General features: G+C 41.1%; 1 protein-coding gene across 4 annotated transcripts in view; it reads right to left on the reverse strand.

Annotated features, from left to right (window-relative positions):
• PDGFRA (platelet derived growth factor receptor alpha) overlaps positions 1 to 15,855 on the reverse strand; it is a 52,609-nt gene that overhangs the window by 5,616 nt on the left and 31,138 nt on the right. For all 4 annotated transcript variants that reach the window (XM_081875679.1, XM_081875680.1, XM_081875678.1 and 1 more), the window contains exons 9-19: positions 14,651 to 14,774; positions 13,049 to 13,242; positions 11,575 to 11,669; positions 11,347 to 11,479; positions 8,547 to 8,651; positions 5,993 to 6,103; positions 5,121 to 5,274; positions 3,883 to 4,049; positions 986 to 1,101; positions 589 to 711; positions 129 to 240 (exon numbers count right to left, since the gene is read on the reverse strand). In XM_081875679.1, the coding sequence (XP_081731805.1) occupies positions 129 to 240; positions 589 to 711; positions 986 to 1,101; positions 3,883 to 4,049; positions 5,121 to 5,274; positions 5,993 to 6,103; positions 8,547 to 8,651; positions 11,347 to 11,479; positions 11,575 to 11,669; positions 13,049 to 13,242; positions 14,651 to 14,774 (1,434 nt within the window). The remainder of the gene's footprint in view (positions 1 to 128; positions 241 to 588; positions 712 to 985; positions 1,102 to 3,882; positions 4,050 to 5,120; positions 5,275 to 5,992; positions 6,104 to 8,546; positions 8,652 to 11,346; positions 11,480 to 11,574; positions 11,670 to 13,048; positions 13,243 to 14,650; positions 14,775 to 15,855) is intronic.

A 15,855-nucleotide genomic window follows, 5' to 3' on the forward strand; every position in this document is an offset into this window, starting at 1 on the left:
TGGATTTAAACATTTTAAAGGGGTTCGACCAGCCTCTAGCCACATGCCTACACAGCACAATTGGCAAATCTCCAGTTATTCATTGAAGTTCCATTCTTTTTATGTTCCAAAGTAATGAGGATGCCTACCAAGAGAAAATATTTCCCACAGCAGAATGCCATAAGACCAGACGTCACTTAATGTTGTATACAGGTTGTCAAAAATGCTTTCAGGTGCCATCCATTTCACTGGAAGGAAGGTCTGCAAGAATACAAAAAATCAATAAGAGTAGTTACAAAACAATAATAAAAGGAGATGTTCACCAGTACATATATTTTAATTTGATTTTTAGCATATCTCAAAAGCTTGGGATGGGTGACAACATTAAAACCCAACTTTTCCGTAATGTGTAAAGAGTGCTTTGATGCTGGTTGTGTTTGGCATGAATAGGTTGATTGGAGACACTGGATGGGTGTTTGTTATCTGAATGTCAGTTAATTTCATTTTACACACACACACACACACACACACACAAGATCCCAAAGCACTGCTTGCATTAGTTTATATTCTAATGATATAGTCTAAGGTAATAAATGTAAAGGTACATACACTGCCTTTAGACACATAGTTTGAATCATGCATGATGTCTCTAGCCAGACCAAAGTCACAGATCTTCACAATTTTTCCTTGAGCCAGAAGGACATTCCGTGCTGCCAAATCACGGTGAACACACTGTGGGATGCATAAATTACATGAGTAGAATGTAGGCATAGAATATGAATACGTAATATTTCATGTTGGAAGGAACTTCAGAAAGCATGTGTAAGAAAAAAAGATTAATTGGAATACCCTGGGATAGATTCATTCAGTATTGCAACCCTAAAACTCTAAACCCTAAAACTTTGTAGGCTGCTCTTTTATCAAACACATTTTAAAAGTTCCCCAAACAAAACAAACATCGTTTAAAGCTAGGCAATCCCTTCACCGTTTCCTTTTAGACACTCACATTTTTAGAAGCTAAGAATTCCATTCCCCGTGCAACTTGGTAAGTGAAGCTGAGCAGGTCCAACAAAGTGAGGCCTTCTGAATTGTCATCGGAGAGGAGGTTCTTCACATCTAGTTCTGAGTAGGGAAGATGAAAAGAAAAAACCATCTGAAACATGAAGGTGCATTGAAAGCATACATCGAACAGGCAATCTGTTTCAGTCCATCATCTTTCCAGAACATATCTGTTTGCAAGGAACTCACTTGAACTGAGGAAAAGTTTGTTTTTAAACTATGCAGAGCAAGGGCAGCCATTGTGGTGCCATCCAGATATTGCTGAACTACAGTTTCCAACAGCCAGTGGTCATGGATGATAGGTGCTGAAGTCCAACAATATTTGGAGGGCATCATACTGTCCACCCCTGACATCAGAGAATAAACAGATAGTGTATTTTCTAGCTGTCTTCCTACACATAGCCAATGGCATTCTTCTCCGCTTTCCCTGGTACCAGCACTCCAACATCTCCTTCCAAAACATTTCTTCAAAACAAGTGGCTCACTTGTACATTTGCATCAATCAGCGATAGACACTGCCATAAAAAAAATGATACAAATACCAAATATAGCTGTCCTTTCTCCACTGATTATAGACTTTTTCCAAGAAATTGTAGGATTAAAAAAGTGCCACCTACATATTATACAGCTTGTTTTGTACTTTATTCCAGTTGTGGTTTATACCCAAAGCAATGATTTAGAGATGGCATAGTCTTGTCAACTTTTTTATATATATAATCCATTTTTGTCTCTTCTAGCCCTGCAGAATTATCAAGTTCCTTGGTTAACTATTTGATGGGGACCATTCAATGCCATCCAAAGACCAGTGATTCTATGGGCAGTTATCCTTATTTTTGTCCTGGAAAATGATGGCATCAAACTGTCTAAAACCTAGCTATTCAATTACCCTCTTGGCTCAGTGAAATACAAGAGCTGACTAGCCTCTTAAGCCTGGGTCTGGAAAAGATTCAGGTTCTGAGACCACAAGCCAGGAGTGACCCAACCTGTTTTGAATGCCGCAGATCAGATTTCTTAGTCAAAGGACAGTAAAAGGGATGAGTTAGCCATATGGGCCTTTCCTAACCCTCAATTTAATACTCTACAAATCATTTGGGAGTGTTCTATATGAGGGCAGTGAGGCTGCTGGAAATGAATCCCTAACAAATAGCCCAGCCAAATGGCTCAAAATTCTGCTGAATCCAGAAAAGTATCAAAGCTACTACAAGTGCCATGTATGACACTGGCTGTTTACTAGCTATAATAATAATAATTTGGTACCATTCCACCGACCAACTTCCTTCATATCTGCAAGAATGGTCATTATGGTGCTGCGTGGTGGTGGCAAGGTGAAAGGAGCAGTCTACTTTCAGAGGATCTCTGAATCCCTGCAGCGTTTTTATTTAGGGATCTTCACCAATGTTTTTGCATACAGGTGCAGCAAATCTACTGCCTCCCTCTACCTCTTAAGGAAGCAATAGCAACTTAACCAACTGGAGGTCGAGTAGGCCCTGCTGCGCTGCCCTGTCATCCACTCCCACAACTTAGATATAGGCCCATTCATTGATTCCGCTTGCAGAAACCCATAGTTCAAGTTTTCTTCTCCTTGCAAAACCTATCTTCTTTCAGGTTTTCAAGTATATTTGGCAAGGTGAGTTGCATTGCTGGGTGTGAGTCCCAAGGGGCCCACAACTAGGGCCAGGCAAATATATCAATTTTGATTTCTCATTTTTTCAATTCCACATCAGTTTGTGATTCTTTTTTGCAAAGGGCCTCATGAAAATCCATCAACATTTAAGTGCAAATTTCTCCCAATATTCACATTTTTTAATGAAATCTTGCCCAATATACATATTTTTGGCACAGCTGTTCTCCCTAACATAATGCATTGTTTATGTTATTTTCAGTAATATATGCATTTATATGCACATTTTACCCCAGTACATGCATTATAGTGTGCATTAGTTGGTGGGAGAAGTGCACTGCAAAATTCAGTGTGAATTTGGAAGGTTGGCTGTGTTTGTTATTGTACTTATCCTAAACTTAACCTAATGCAGTGTTTATAAATAAATATTGTCAAAATACAATAACAATCATGTAATGTTTATAAGGTTTTTAATTTTTTTATTTTTTACACGGGTGTATCTTAACAATCTCCCCCCATGTTTTATCTTACCTTGTGAACTTGTAATTTTATACTGGGTACAAAAATCCACCTTTCAACGTGAACCAAATCAAATATCTCCTCCATCACTACCCACAACAACTCAGTTTACTTTTGGACTCTGCTTATTTAGAATAATGGAAATAATAATCTAATGATTTATTTTCTGTGTCAAAGTTTTCAGTTTCGAGGAACCAAAGTGAAGTCTGAATAAAGACGCTTTTCGCAACAAGATAAACGTGAGCTACAATTTTATGCAAGAGGAATCAATAAAATAGCAGTACCGGCTAAATGCAGTTGTCACAGAAACATTACAAGGGCATTCTACTTCAAGAGGATGTATTTATTTTTATTTATTTATTTCCTCCCCCTGCCCCTCTGTCCTGTCTTTCAGGGCAAAGCTTCCCCATGGGAGCTCACATACACAGTAAAAGCATAAAAACAGAAACACCTCATTACAATAGAACTAAATCAGCAGCCTAAAATATGGCATGGACTAGCTCCACACTCCCATAACAAAAATCAGTGAAGAGGGAAACAATGTAAAAACTAGCAGCAGGAAACCATTAAATAATCAAACTCAGCTCAGCATCTCACTGAAAAAGCAGATAAAAATAAGTGGTGTATCACGTGGGAAGCCTTCCATGACTACTTGGGATTAAGGCAGAATGTTAGGTTTATATTAGAAATGCACCTTAACTTACCTGACACATATTTTTTCTTATATGAAGCAGGCCTATCATACAATGACCTTTGGATGTCAGAATATTTCGATCTGTCTTTCCTTTCTAGCATTGGCACATACTGCATGGTCTCTGCTTGTTTCATATCCATATATTCACCATTGTTTTCAAAGGATAGGATTACATAGCTGGAATGAAAGCGGAACAGCAATATAGAGAAATAAGTTTACGGTGGGGATTTGTGCCACATTCATCTCTACTCACAAAACAGAGTAGATATACAGTTGTACCTTGGATCTCAAATGCCTTGGCTCCCGAACAAATTGGCCCCTGAACGATCGAAATCCGGAAGTGAGTGTTTCGGTTTTCGAACGTTCTTTTGGAAGCCGAATGTCCGACGGGGCTTGTGGGGCTTCCAATTGGCCGCAGGAGCTTCCTGTGGCCAATCAGAAACCGCACTTTGGTTTTGGAAGTCGAATGGACTTCCAGAACAGATTCCATTCAACTTCCAAGGTACGACTGTAGTTATAATATGATCCTTTCCCTCAAAATTAAGAATGACTTGAAATTTCTCAGAAAAGAAATTTCTGTCAAATTTAAAAACTTTCCCAGTAGTATTCGACGAAGTTTTGATCAGAGTGGACCCACTGAAATTCACGAGTAAGTTAGGTCCCTTAATTTCAACAGTTCTCTTCTTAGTTGAATAGCACTCTTTGTTTTTTTGAGCTTCCCCTGAATTGTTGGAGAATTTCAGTCTTTCTTTCTTTTGGTGGAAAAGGCAAATTTTGCCACCCATGAATTCTGAGTGCAAAGGTGGATCTACTTTAATACTCTTGTCAGGAAATTGGTATTTACTCAGAGCAGACCTACTGAAATTAATTGACCTCATTTCGCCATATTAGTTAATTTCAATAGGTCTATTATGAGTAAAATTTAGTTGAATACTAAGTGGGTTCGATGTCTATACCTTCCAGTTCTCCTCAGCCCATTTCATCCTCCAACATGAACCCACAATAGTGTTTCATTCAACATTAAACAAACCAACATTTTCCAGGGGGAGGGAATTCTGAGAAAAACTGCTGGACAATTTCACTGCCCCCCCCATTAATATTTGGCAAAATGCCCCCCCCCCCAATTTCACATCAGATTCAACTTTCTTGCCATCACAAAAGGTACATGACCTACTGCGCCCCACTTCCCAATTCTATGCAACTTACCCAAAGAAAGAACCATTTCCAGACCTGAAAAATAAACCCTACCTCCTAGTACTTTCATCAGCTGAGTTCATCCCAAAGATGTCCAGGTCCTTCTTGGGCTTTTCGGGATGTCGATTCAGATAGTTGTCCCTGTTTTTATGCAGGTAGTTCACCAAGTCTCCATAAAAGCAATATTCCGTTATGATATAAATTGGACCTGATGGAGGCGGGATAAAAAGGGCAAAAAAAAATTGAATCAAAACGCTTAGCCTCTTGCCAGGGTCATCTCCACAGAATGGTGAGGTCGGGTCTAAAATCAGCAAGAAGCTCACTCCCCCACTGTCTCAGAGATGGCCTGAGAGAATTCCTGGGATGCATGCCCCATCTTTTGAGATTAAAGCAGGCTGTGGAGGGTCCTTGCCTGAAGGCCCTCCAAATCCTGGAGCCAGGAAATGCATTTTAATTAATTCCCAGCTATGATCTAAGCTTTCCTGCATTGACACCTATAAAACCCTGTCCTGAAGTGTTGACAATCTGAATAAGGCCTTTGCAATTCATGGCCCATCAGCTGTAAATTGTGACACTCCAGATGCACAAGAACCCTGCTGTTTTTAAGGTCCAGGTGGGCTTCCATCAAGGGCTAAACATTATGTGTTTGGTTTGGTGGGTCACAGATTGTGTAGGCCTGATAACCTAGATGCTATGATGGCTACAGCAGGCAGATGTTTATACGATGTGGGAAAATAAGTATAGATCAATTATGGTGGAATGACTCTCAGCAGCCATCTAGTCTAGTAGCTACCTTCTGACCTGGCAAATTATGGAGTCTGCCTCCCTGTCGGAATACTAGGTCAGTGAGATCAAGCAAACAGAACATCAAGGAGCTGCTCAGTTCCTTATTTCAGTGGTGTGAGAAGACTCTTAACCAAACCTACCTGACTTCGTACAAGCTCCTAACAAGTTCACTATGTTCAAGTGGGGTCCAAGATGGGTCATTATCTTTAATTCAGACATAAGAGCCTGCTTTTCGCTGGATCTCGCAGTGGCTGTTGGAAAAATGAATAGAGCAGCTAATTAGAATTTGCATTGAACAGATAAGATACAAATGATAATAAAGTGATAAGATAATACATAATTACAGTAACATGCTGCTAATTATGGTCTTATGATCGGGTTTTTGTGAGGAAAAAGTATTGTCAGGGGTAAAAGCTGCCAGGAAATAAAATAATTATACATAGACAGTAGAACCTACGGATCTTGTACTCAGTTCAATGAGACTTACTCTCAGGTAAATGAGTATAGCGTTGCAGCCTAAAATGACTGGTTTCTCAACTAGAAGGCATGTATTGTATAACAAACAAACAATGGTGCACTTGTATGATGAGGATTCATTTTTAATTCATCAAACTGGGTCAATTTCTGAATCAGCTTATGTTAACACGAGCCTAATTTCAAGATAAACCAATTTGAACTTGCTTGGGTTCAGTCTGGTTTGGTTTAATTGGCACCATTTTATGCCAGCATCACATTTTTTAAGTTACAGATTGTTCTCTGTTCTGCTACTACCCGTGTCAAACATTGCAACATCGGGGTTTCGTTAAAATGTTATGGGGTTGGGAGGAACAGCACAGAAACTCAAAATTGCACTGAACGCTAATTTTATTTAATTTTGTTTCTATCAAAGCTCCTGTGTCTTCCTTAGCCAGAGTGCACAGCAGCAGCCCACAACAAACCCTTCCATTTATTTATAGGATTCACTTGCACAAGAAGTGGGCACAGATAGTGAAACATGTTAGTTGACATTTCTTTAAGTTAATAGTAAATAAGCAAAAGGCTTAAGAACATGAGAAGAGCCCTGATGGATCAAACTAAAGGCCTATCTAGACCATGATCCTGTTTCTCACAGTACTGTAGCTACGGGGGGAGGGGTTTTCCCCCTGGGTGAAGCCTCCAGAGGGATACCATTGAGGTTCCCATCCAGTGTGTGTGTATGCAAAAGTGTGTGAGGGTGATGCCAAACTGGGTCTTTGACCCAGGTGAAATAAAGCTTAGTTTCACCCCTGGTCAACCACATGCCTTTGTGAAACCTCTGCACTCTCCTGCCCTTGAGCTCCAGAATCTGATATCTGGAGACTTACTGCTGGGATCGTCAAGGTGGCATACAGCCACCATGAGTAGTAGCTTGTATTCTGGTCCTATAAGGGCATACCTTTGAAGCAGACCCATTGGCTTTATCACCGGCAACTTCTAGCATTATGGTCTCTGAGGATCACAGCTTCTGATGATTCTAAGCATCGTGGACAAGTTCCAAAGGAACTGTGGATGTGTGTATGAGTAAGTCGTGCATGAAGACAGAAGTATGCTTTGTAGTCTTAACTGAGTTTGCCTCCCACAGTGAAGGGAAGCTTCTGATCACTTGTTACGGGAGTTTCAAGACAGTGACACCCACTCCAGTAGCATGCATGACTTTCTTACAAATGCCTCAGGGGTGCTTTGAATTCCACTCATTCACTTTGGGGTTAGTTCTGTTGAAATCAATTGAATCTACTTCCATTCCAAACAAATAAGCTCAGAACTGAAGCATTGCTTTGAAGCAATGAATAACATTATCATGCTAAGTATTGCAGAATATGTCAAGGGCAAGAGAACCAGCAGTCCTTCAGATTCTGCTGCACATCCCATAGTTCCTGATGGGAGTTGGAATCCAACAACAGATGGAGGGCAACTGGTTCTTTGGTCATGGAATGTTTAATCAGCCCAAGGCCTGGTTACTGAGAAATGTTATCACCTGGTGCCTAAAGATATGTAATGAAGGCACCAGGTGAGCCTCTCTAAGGAGAGCATTCTGCAACTGGGGAACCATTGCAGAAAAGGCCTGTTCCCACGTCCTCCAGACATCTCATGGAGAGGACCACTCAAAGGAAGGTCTCATATGATGCTTTCAGGCTGACCAAAACAATTTCTGTGCCAGAACCAGGCCTAAACCAGGTTTACACAACACTTGATTGTAGTTAAACGTCCAAGTCATTTACAAGAAATATTAAAATTATCAATAAAGCAGTTTAAAAAACCATTACAAGTGTTTAAAATATTAAAGCACGTCAACATGAACATTTTTGGGTAGGCTTCCCTAAACAAAAATGTTTTAAGCAGGTGCCAAAAAGTGGGTCCTTCTTGGGCTAATGAAATGTCATTAGGAAGGGAGCACCAAAGTGCCACCACACTAAAATATCAATTTCTCACAGCTACGGAATGTGGTACATTTCACAGTGCCATCTCCACAGATTGAAGCAGCGGAATGGGCACAGTGGCAATAAAGACATAAAAGCAGACACAACTTGATGGAATCAAAAGCATCCAGAAGGAAAACTGTCATGGTAAATATCATGCCCATTAATTTTGCTTTTAAGTTCTAATTCAGCCATTCTCACGATTTGGCATGAGCCAGAGAGATGGATTGGAGTACTTACAACCTGAAGAAACACTTACGCTTCAACATTTTCACAGCCACCTTCATCACAGGCTGTGACCGGCTTAATCCATAAGCAGTTCCTTCAACTACTTTCCCAAAAGCTCCAGAGCCAAGGATTCGTCCTGTAAACAACGGAGTGTTGCTAATTACTGAGAGGCAACCTATCATATCTTACTTCACAGCTTCTTGCATTCTTGAAATCCTGCTGCTGGCATGCATTTGAGAGTGGAAGGCATGTGTTCCTTTAACACATGATGAGCCAGTTCCTCCAACTGAATGAATGGGAGATACCTACTCACATGAGAAATCTGAGCATGTATCAGAGTTCTGACACCCATTTCTTAGACTGAACCCATTTCTTCTACAGCCTTACAACATCATGATTCCAAGACATTAATAGCATTGTTCTAGAGTAAATCATTCGTAAGCAAACAGCTTTGGTCAGTCAAATGCAGTTTGGTTTATCCTAGCAATATTGCATTAAATGCTTTGCTTATACAGTTGAGTCTTCAGAGCAGTGGTTTTCAAAATATGACCCAAGAAATGAAGCAGATCAGGGATCCCTCAATGAGGAGATTAGTCTAACAGTCTATAACAAAGACATGGTAGCACCCTGAACAGCTACAACATCCAGAGTTAGCTGACAATTCAGTCTAACTGAAAACATAGAAGTTTAAACTGATTTTGTAAGACTTTGTATTTGCACGAAAGATCTGTCCTAGCAGGGTCCTCAATGCCACCACTTTCACTTAAAAGGGCAAGTTTCTGCACCTCATGGTTATAGAGAAACCTCTGAAAATAGGTGGACAGCTTTTTCAGACTGACAGATTGGGGCTCTCTCACTTAGCAAAAGTTGTGGTCCTTCTCAATTATTATACCACCTGCAACCCATTTTCCCTTCTGGCTTTCTGTGTTCCATGAAGACTTTAATCAGTCTCCACACTAGTCCCCCACTTGTCTGGCCAAAAGAGACTATGGTAATTATTAAAACTGTCTAATGTGCATGTATACTCAAGGCTCTTCAAGCCTGTGTCACAATTCAGGGATTTTAATGCAACTGTTGGAACCTGTGTGAAAATTCAGAGATGATTCGGAGAGAAGCTTCACCTAATATTTCCCCTATTAAAGTGCAAGCATGGTCAGGTCCATTTCTGAAAATCCCACAAGGAAATTCTTGCAGTTCAACAAAACTTTGATCTGGCTTCTTGTGATATAGCCAGGATGAAGAAAGCTTCCTATGACATGTCAAACCCACGCCAACATGTTGAGCTTCTACCAAACCCCCAAAGGCCTTTTGTGACTTGAGGTCTGTGGACCACATGGCAGGATGCAGCCTCTCATAAACATTTGCTGGTGTGGCTCAATCTAGTCATCATCCAGTGCCCACTCTACTCAGTGTCATGGCTGTATATATATTCAACATGAGAAAAACTTCCTGCTCTGCCCACACCTCTGCTCCGTATGTGTAGGGTAGGTGGGAGAACTTCCTGGATGTCAGGGGTTTATTAGTAGGTCTCCTGTTTGCACTCATGCGCATTCATTTGGATAAAAGACTTGTTTACCAGGTGTTTACAACATGAATGTCTGGAATCAGATGATTCCATCCACAGCTTGTCTCTGCAGACCACAGTTTATCTTTTTGAGGGGAAAGCCCTCTGCACACAGTGACAGGCACTGTTTTGCATGTCCCATGGCTGAACTCCGAGCACTGAAAGCCAGTTCCAGGGCTGGCCTCTGGTGATGCCTGGCTAGGATGAAACCAACCTTCTTCATATGCATAACTCATAATTAACCACGAGTGTTCCTCTACCCTCAATAGTTTGAGCATGACCCATGATCCTCAGAAAGGATTTATTGGAACATCAGGAGCAAGAATGACAAACAGGAGCACTTGGCCCAGTATATATACCTTAAGCTGACCAAGGCAAAACACACACACCACCTGTGATAGATTGCCTTAATGCTGCAATTAGCTAATCACAACACTGGCCCTATCTCAACAGGGGTTGGCTGCCTGCCAGCTACTAACAATGTCATTGATGGGTTTTAGAACCCTCTCTGTCTTTTGTTATGCAGATGAAGCTCCTGAGCTCCAGGAGACCTGAACGCCTAGGCCTGCACTGCATGCATACAGCCTGGCTTTGGCCCACAATGCCTGCATATATAACACATTGTAAGCAAATTAGAGGTTGAAACAAAGTTAAAGGGTTGAAAGAAATCAATTGGTTGTGACTTTTCAGTAACTGACCATGTCATACTGTCCAACTTTTGCGGATCCGAAACTGGGACCCATGTCTTCGGGGACACATTTCTAGACAAGTTGCATTGCCTGTGTCACACTCTAGCCCCCCCAAAGCACCTTTTGGTGACTAGACACAGCCCGACAGCATGCAAGATCACAGCACCCAAAATGTCCACTGCAGTGTGGACTGCTCCTGTTCAGGGTTCCAGCCAGCTGTGCCCTTATGCAGAATAGGCCATTCCGTTCTCACTTCAGCTGTCAGCTGTATTCTGTGGCCACTGAACATCCTTAGTTTTGCACTGGGCCATTTTTTTTGGTTCCCCCACAAATCTGGGTTTTCTTCCCACACTTCTGCCAAACTTGGGGCTCTCCCAAGCCTGCTGATAGCTCCCTCTTGCACATGGATGGTGCCATTTTGGCTACATTAAGGATTTGCATGCAGAGAAGGAGCTTGCTATTAGCCGCACAGTCAAAGCATATCCTTTCTCAATGGCTATGCAAACATTGCTAACAATGATACTAATATTCTACATTAAATGAATGCTGCTATCTCTGTAGCAGCAAGAAGGCCTTACCTAGTACTAATCCATCTCGTGGAAATTCCCATCTTGAGTCATATGGCAGCTGCATAGGGTCCACATAAATGTATTCATGTCCATCCGGGCTGATGGACTCGATGACTCTCCATCTTATTTCATATCTTGGTTTCTGCAGCACACAAGGAATGGAACGGAGCATGTTAAACTCATCCCTACTGAACACGTGAATGGAGACAGTTTTAAAGAAGTGTGTTTCTACATTACCTGCTTCCATATGATTACCAGGACAATCAGCGAAATTATTACAATTACGAGCAACACTAGGACTGCAGCAGCCACCGTCAATTCTGATCGTAAAGCTGTAGGAGAAAGGAAATGTATAGTTCAGAGTTTTTTTCTCTCACTGGTAGGAGCTCACTTTCAAAAGCAGTCACGGTGGCCATGATCCCAGGCTGGCCAGGGACAGTACAGTAAATTGTGCTTCTTCCTCATTCAAGGTGTGTAGTATCCAAGTCTGGCCAAGTTATTTTGGCATAACAGGCAGAAAATTCCATAGAATTAAGCACGAGCAGTGAACTGCAACCCTACACATGCTTACTCAAAAGTAAGTCCAGCTGTGTTCAATGGGATTTCCTTATACACAGTTATCTCAAAGTAAATCCCTTTCAACTCAATGGACTTCTGATAAATCAGTTATGTGCATGCCTTAAGTCTTTCCCACTGAAATAAAAGGAAATTAAAACTCCTTAACTCTAGCTGAATTATGCCCTTCTTTTGATTTGTATGCATCCATCTTTTAATTACCAGTTGCTGTTTCCTGTCTTCCTTGAGATTAAAGATCCATATGATACCACTATTTCCTCTGTAAATTCCTCTCGCACACCCTTTCTTTGTGGGTTCAGCTATAGTTAAGTTGGAGGGGGGCATAAGTGTGAAGAGAAGGCTCCATATTTCACACAACTCTCCATCAACTCCTGTTTTCAATATTCTAAGTATTATTTAAGCAATTACAGGTTCGTCCCACTCAGGATATTAATATACATACCATTATACTTACATATACTGAATAGGCATGTTCTTTAAATGGGTAGGACTTTTAAATATATTGTCATATGAGTATTTTAGTTTTTTGTTCATTGCTGCTTTTATCTGATTTTAATGCCCTTTTATTTTATTTTCACCGTGCCAGTCGCTTGGAGGCCCTTGAGTGCAAAAATGCAAATAACTAAGGGGAATTATTTGGAGTGGCTTCTGTGATCTCGGATACGGCAACATGAAAATATTTCTAAACAGCTTCACACTAGACAAACAATATTGCATATCTTGCCCAAGCCATCAGAATATAGATTGGAGGCACCAGGATGGTAAATCCAAAAGATGCACTAAATCATGCAAGACTGTGGTTTTCAATATTATCTGGTTGTTAAAACAGTGGTGCAGCTAGGTAATTTTACACTCTGGACTTAATCGTCCTATCATGTGGTCTTTTAGATGGCAATGTGTATCCATTCACTTACTTTAAAAAGTGTGAAGCCTGCCTCACTGCATTTGAGGAGCTTCTTTCTCATAGCAGTGGAGCCCTGGACTTCTGAGCTAAACGGCTGCCCTGAGGGCACCGCCATGTTAAAAGGTCTGAGATCACATCCACACAGCATAAATTGTTTCATGACTCCTTGGGTCCCTTTTAAGGAGATGGAGCCAATAGCAGCTGTGCCCACCATATACAATGTTTACTCACTGGGAGCCACAAGCTTCAGTTCCCGTGTCACAGTGCCAAGGTCATTCCTCGCCATACAGCGAACAGCCAGTGTTTCTTCCACCTTCTGAAAGGTCACCTGGCTTTCTACCATGTTTTTCTGATCAAGGTGAGTCTCCATGGTAATATCAGAGATATTGTTCGTCAGGAAGGTCCACGAGGTGTCATTACTACACCTGAAGAGAAGTATAGATATAAATGAGGGTTGCCAGACACTTCCCTTTTATTGAGAATTGCTCAGTGAGCAAACAACTTTATATACATACATCAGTGGGTGGCCAGTGTGTTGTCTTGGACTCAAGCTCACATCAGCCCTAGCCAGCATGACTAATTATCAGGGATGTGGTGAAATGAAGTCCAGAACATTGGCAACCCCTTGTATGAAGACACATTGCCTTAGAAATGTCAACTGGACACAATCAACCAAGCTCTCAATCTCCTACCTCCTGCAATCTCTCTCTCTCTCTCTCTCTCCACACACACACATACACACACACACACACACACACACACACACACAACATGGCCATGTGATGCCGACACAAACTCCTACGCTAACACTTTGAAACAGAATGGAAGAACGACACCCCGTCTCTCTCCCTCTCTCCCCTCTTTTCCTTCCACTGCAAGATGTCTATGACAAAAGTGTCTCTCACTATGTGTAAACGAACTGTGAAAAAGACTCTATGAGTTGAAAGCGGAGGTGACAGATGTACTTTCCCGTTTATTTGTGTGTTTTGTAGCACAAGAAAATATTTAATAAAAACTATTTAAAAAAAAACAAAAAACTGTCCTTGAAGAATTCGCAAGCTTTTCATGCTGATTACAGGTACCACCTTGGAAACTTCACTGGGCAATTCCAGGCTGTTGCCATGTTCAGATAGACTTCAAACATAAACCATCAAATTCAGTTGGATGGAAGGTCTTGTACAACAAACCCACTTCCCATGACCCCAACATGCAAAAATGCACTAGAAGATGAACTCTGCAACATCATTTAAACTCCCCACAAACGCATGAGAACGAATGCTCATTAAACAAACAGGATGCTCCCGGCAAACAAATGAGGATGAAGGCTCAAGAAAAGGTCATGCCCAGTGATGATAACCAGTGACTACAAAGCAGCTTAGAAAATATTGACTACATACAACTGATAATGACCAGATAATTAGTAATCTTTACACCTGGGTGCTAGTTATAAATCATACTGTAGTAGAAGCTGGCAGCTTCCCTCCCAAAGGAAACAGCAGCTGGGGGTAATTTTGCTGGGACCCCCTCCCTGCCCATATGTTGAGATCCAGTCATCGTTGGGTAGTCACATGATTGTTGTGGTTTCTCCCCCAAATAATAATAAAAAGACACATTGAAGTCATTTAACATCACACCTACCCACTCAGAAGACCATGTTACAACAGCAATATACAGTAACTTGCAGAGGTTTATTATTACCTGAAATAATATCCCCTCCATCTCAAAAAATGCAAGTATTATAAAGAATTTATAAGCTTATCGATCTATAATCATGTTATCCATTTATAATTACACAGATGATATTCTAAGACGGTCAGAATCAACTTTCCTTACTTTTTAATGTCCTTGCAAACCAGCCATTCCACATCAGGGAGTGGTGTCCCTTCTGCCAAGCATGTTACTGTTTGCCCCGCAGAGTCGTGATGACTGTCCACCAGATCTCGAATTAAAGCTGGAACTGAAAAGGGTAATTTGGGAAGAGCATGTCAGATCCTTACAGCGCTGAAGAAATTCTGTTTATTGAAAAGAAGCAACAGAAGCATAGTTTTGAACTCCCATCTGCCTGGCAAACTCAGTCATTCCTTTGGGAAATCGGGATTCAGACTTTCTGGAGTTCTTTGCTTGTTTTCACCAACACATGATCCTCTCCTGTATCTAGACTACCTGTACTTACTTACTGGAAGCAAGCACCATCCAACTCTGTGGGACTTACTTTTTACTAAACATAGGTAAGATTAGGCTGTTAGCTGCAATCCTAAGAACACTTTCCTTGGAGTAAGTTCCACTGAATTCAGTATGACTTATTTCTGAGTAAAGATGGATAGTATGGAATTGTTCTACTGCAAAACCTTGCACACTTTCTTGAGGAAAGTCCCAATTAACTCAAGTGAATAAACATGCATAGGATCAGACGGAAGGTTAGTTTTCAGTGGGAATTACTAGTTCACTGGCTTTAATCGGGACTCATATCCTGTAGGGCCTTAGCAGGGTCCTGGCTTCAAGAGAACATAATATGGCAGTACTTTTGGGACGTGGAATAAAGGAATCCAGTCACAACAAGGCAGCTACACAGCAAGCTGGGGGTGCACGATCAAGAGAAGAATGAACTCTTCTTTTGCTCATTTCAGAACTCCTCTTTGAGTTAAGGCTGTCAATAGGCTGAAGCATTTTTAGATTATTTCCAAGATAATTTTTCATTCTGTTACAGCAGCATATCACAACCCAAACAGCCTTTAAAAGCCCAGCCCTTAGTTCATCATCCCACAGACCAAAATGGCCTGCACTTAGTAAGCTGACTCTCACAGATTAATCAATTGAAGCTTGAGTTGATTGATTGACTAATTTAAGCCATGCTTTGACTGTTACTTGGATCATTCATCTTTTGCCAACCTGGTGTCTACCACGTGTTTTGAATACAATGTGGATATGCAGATTTATATGTATCGATGCATGCAAATTTAGAAGTAATTAACTAAAACAGAAATACACTGTGTCTTCACCATAGTGGTGAACTGGTGTGTCTGCTCAGTCTACTGTCC

The sequence above is a fragment of the Podarcis erhardii genome, assembly GCF_964252035.2.
Source record: "Podarcis erhardii genome assembly, chromosome: 9".
NCBI classification, from domain to species: domain Eukaryota; kingdom Metazoa; phylum Chordata; class Lepidosauria; order Squamata; family Lacertidae; genus Podarcis; species Podarcis erhardii.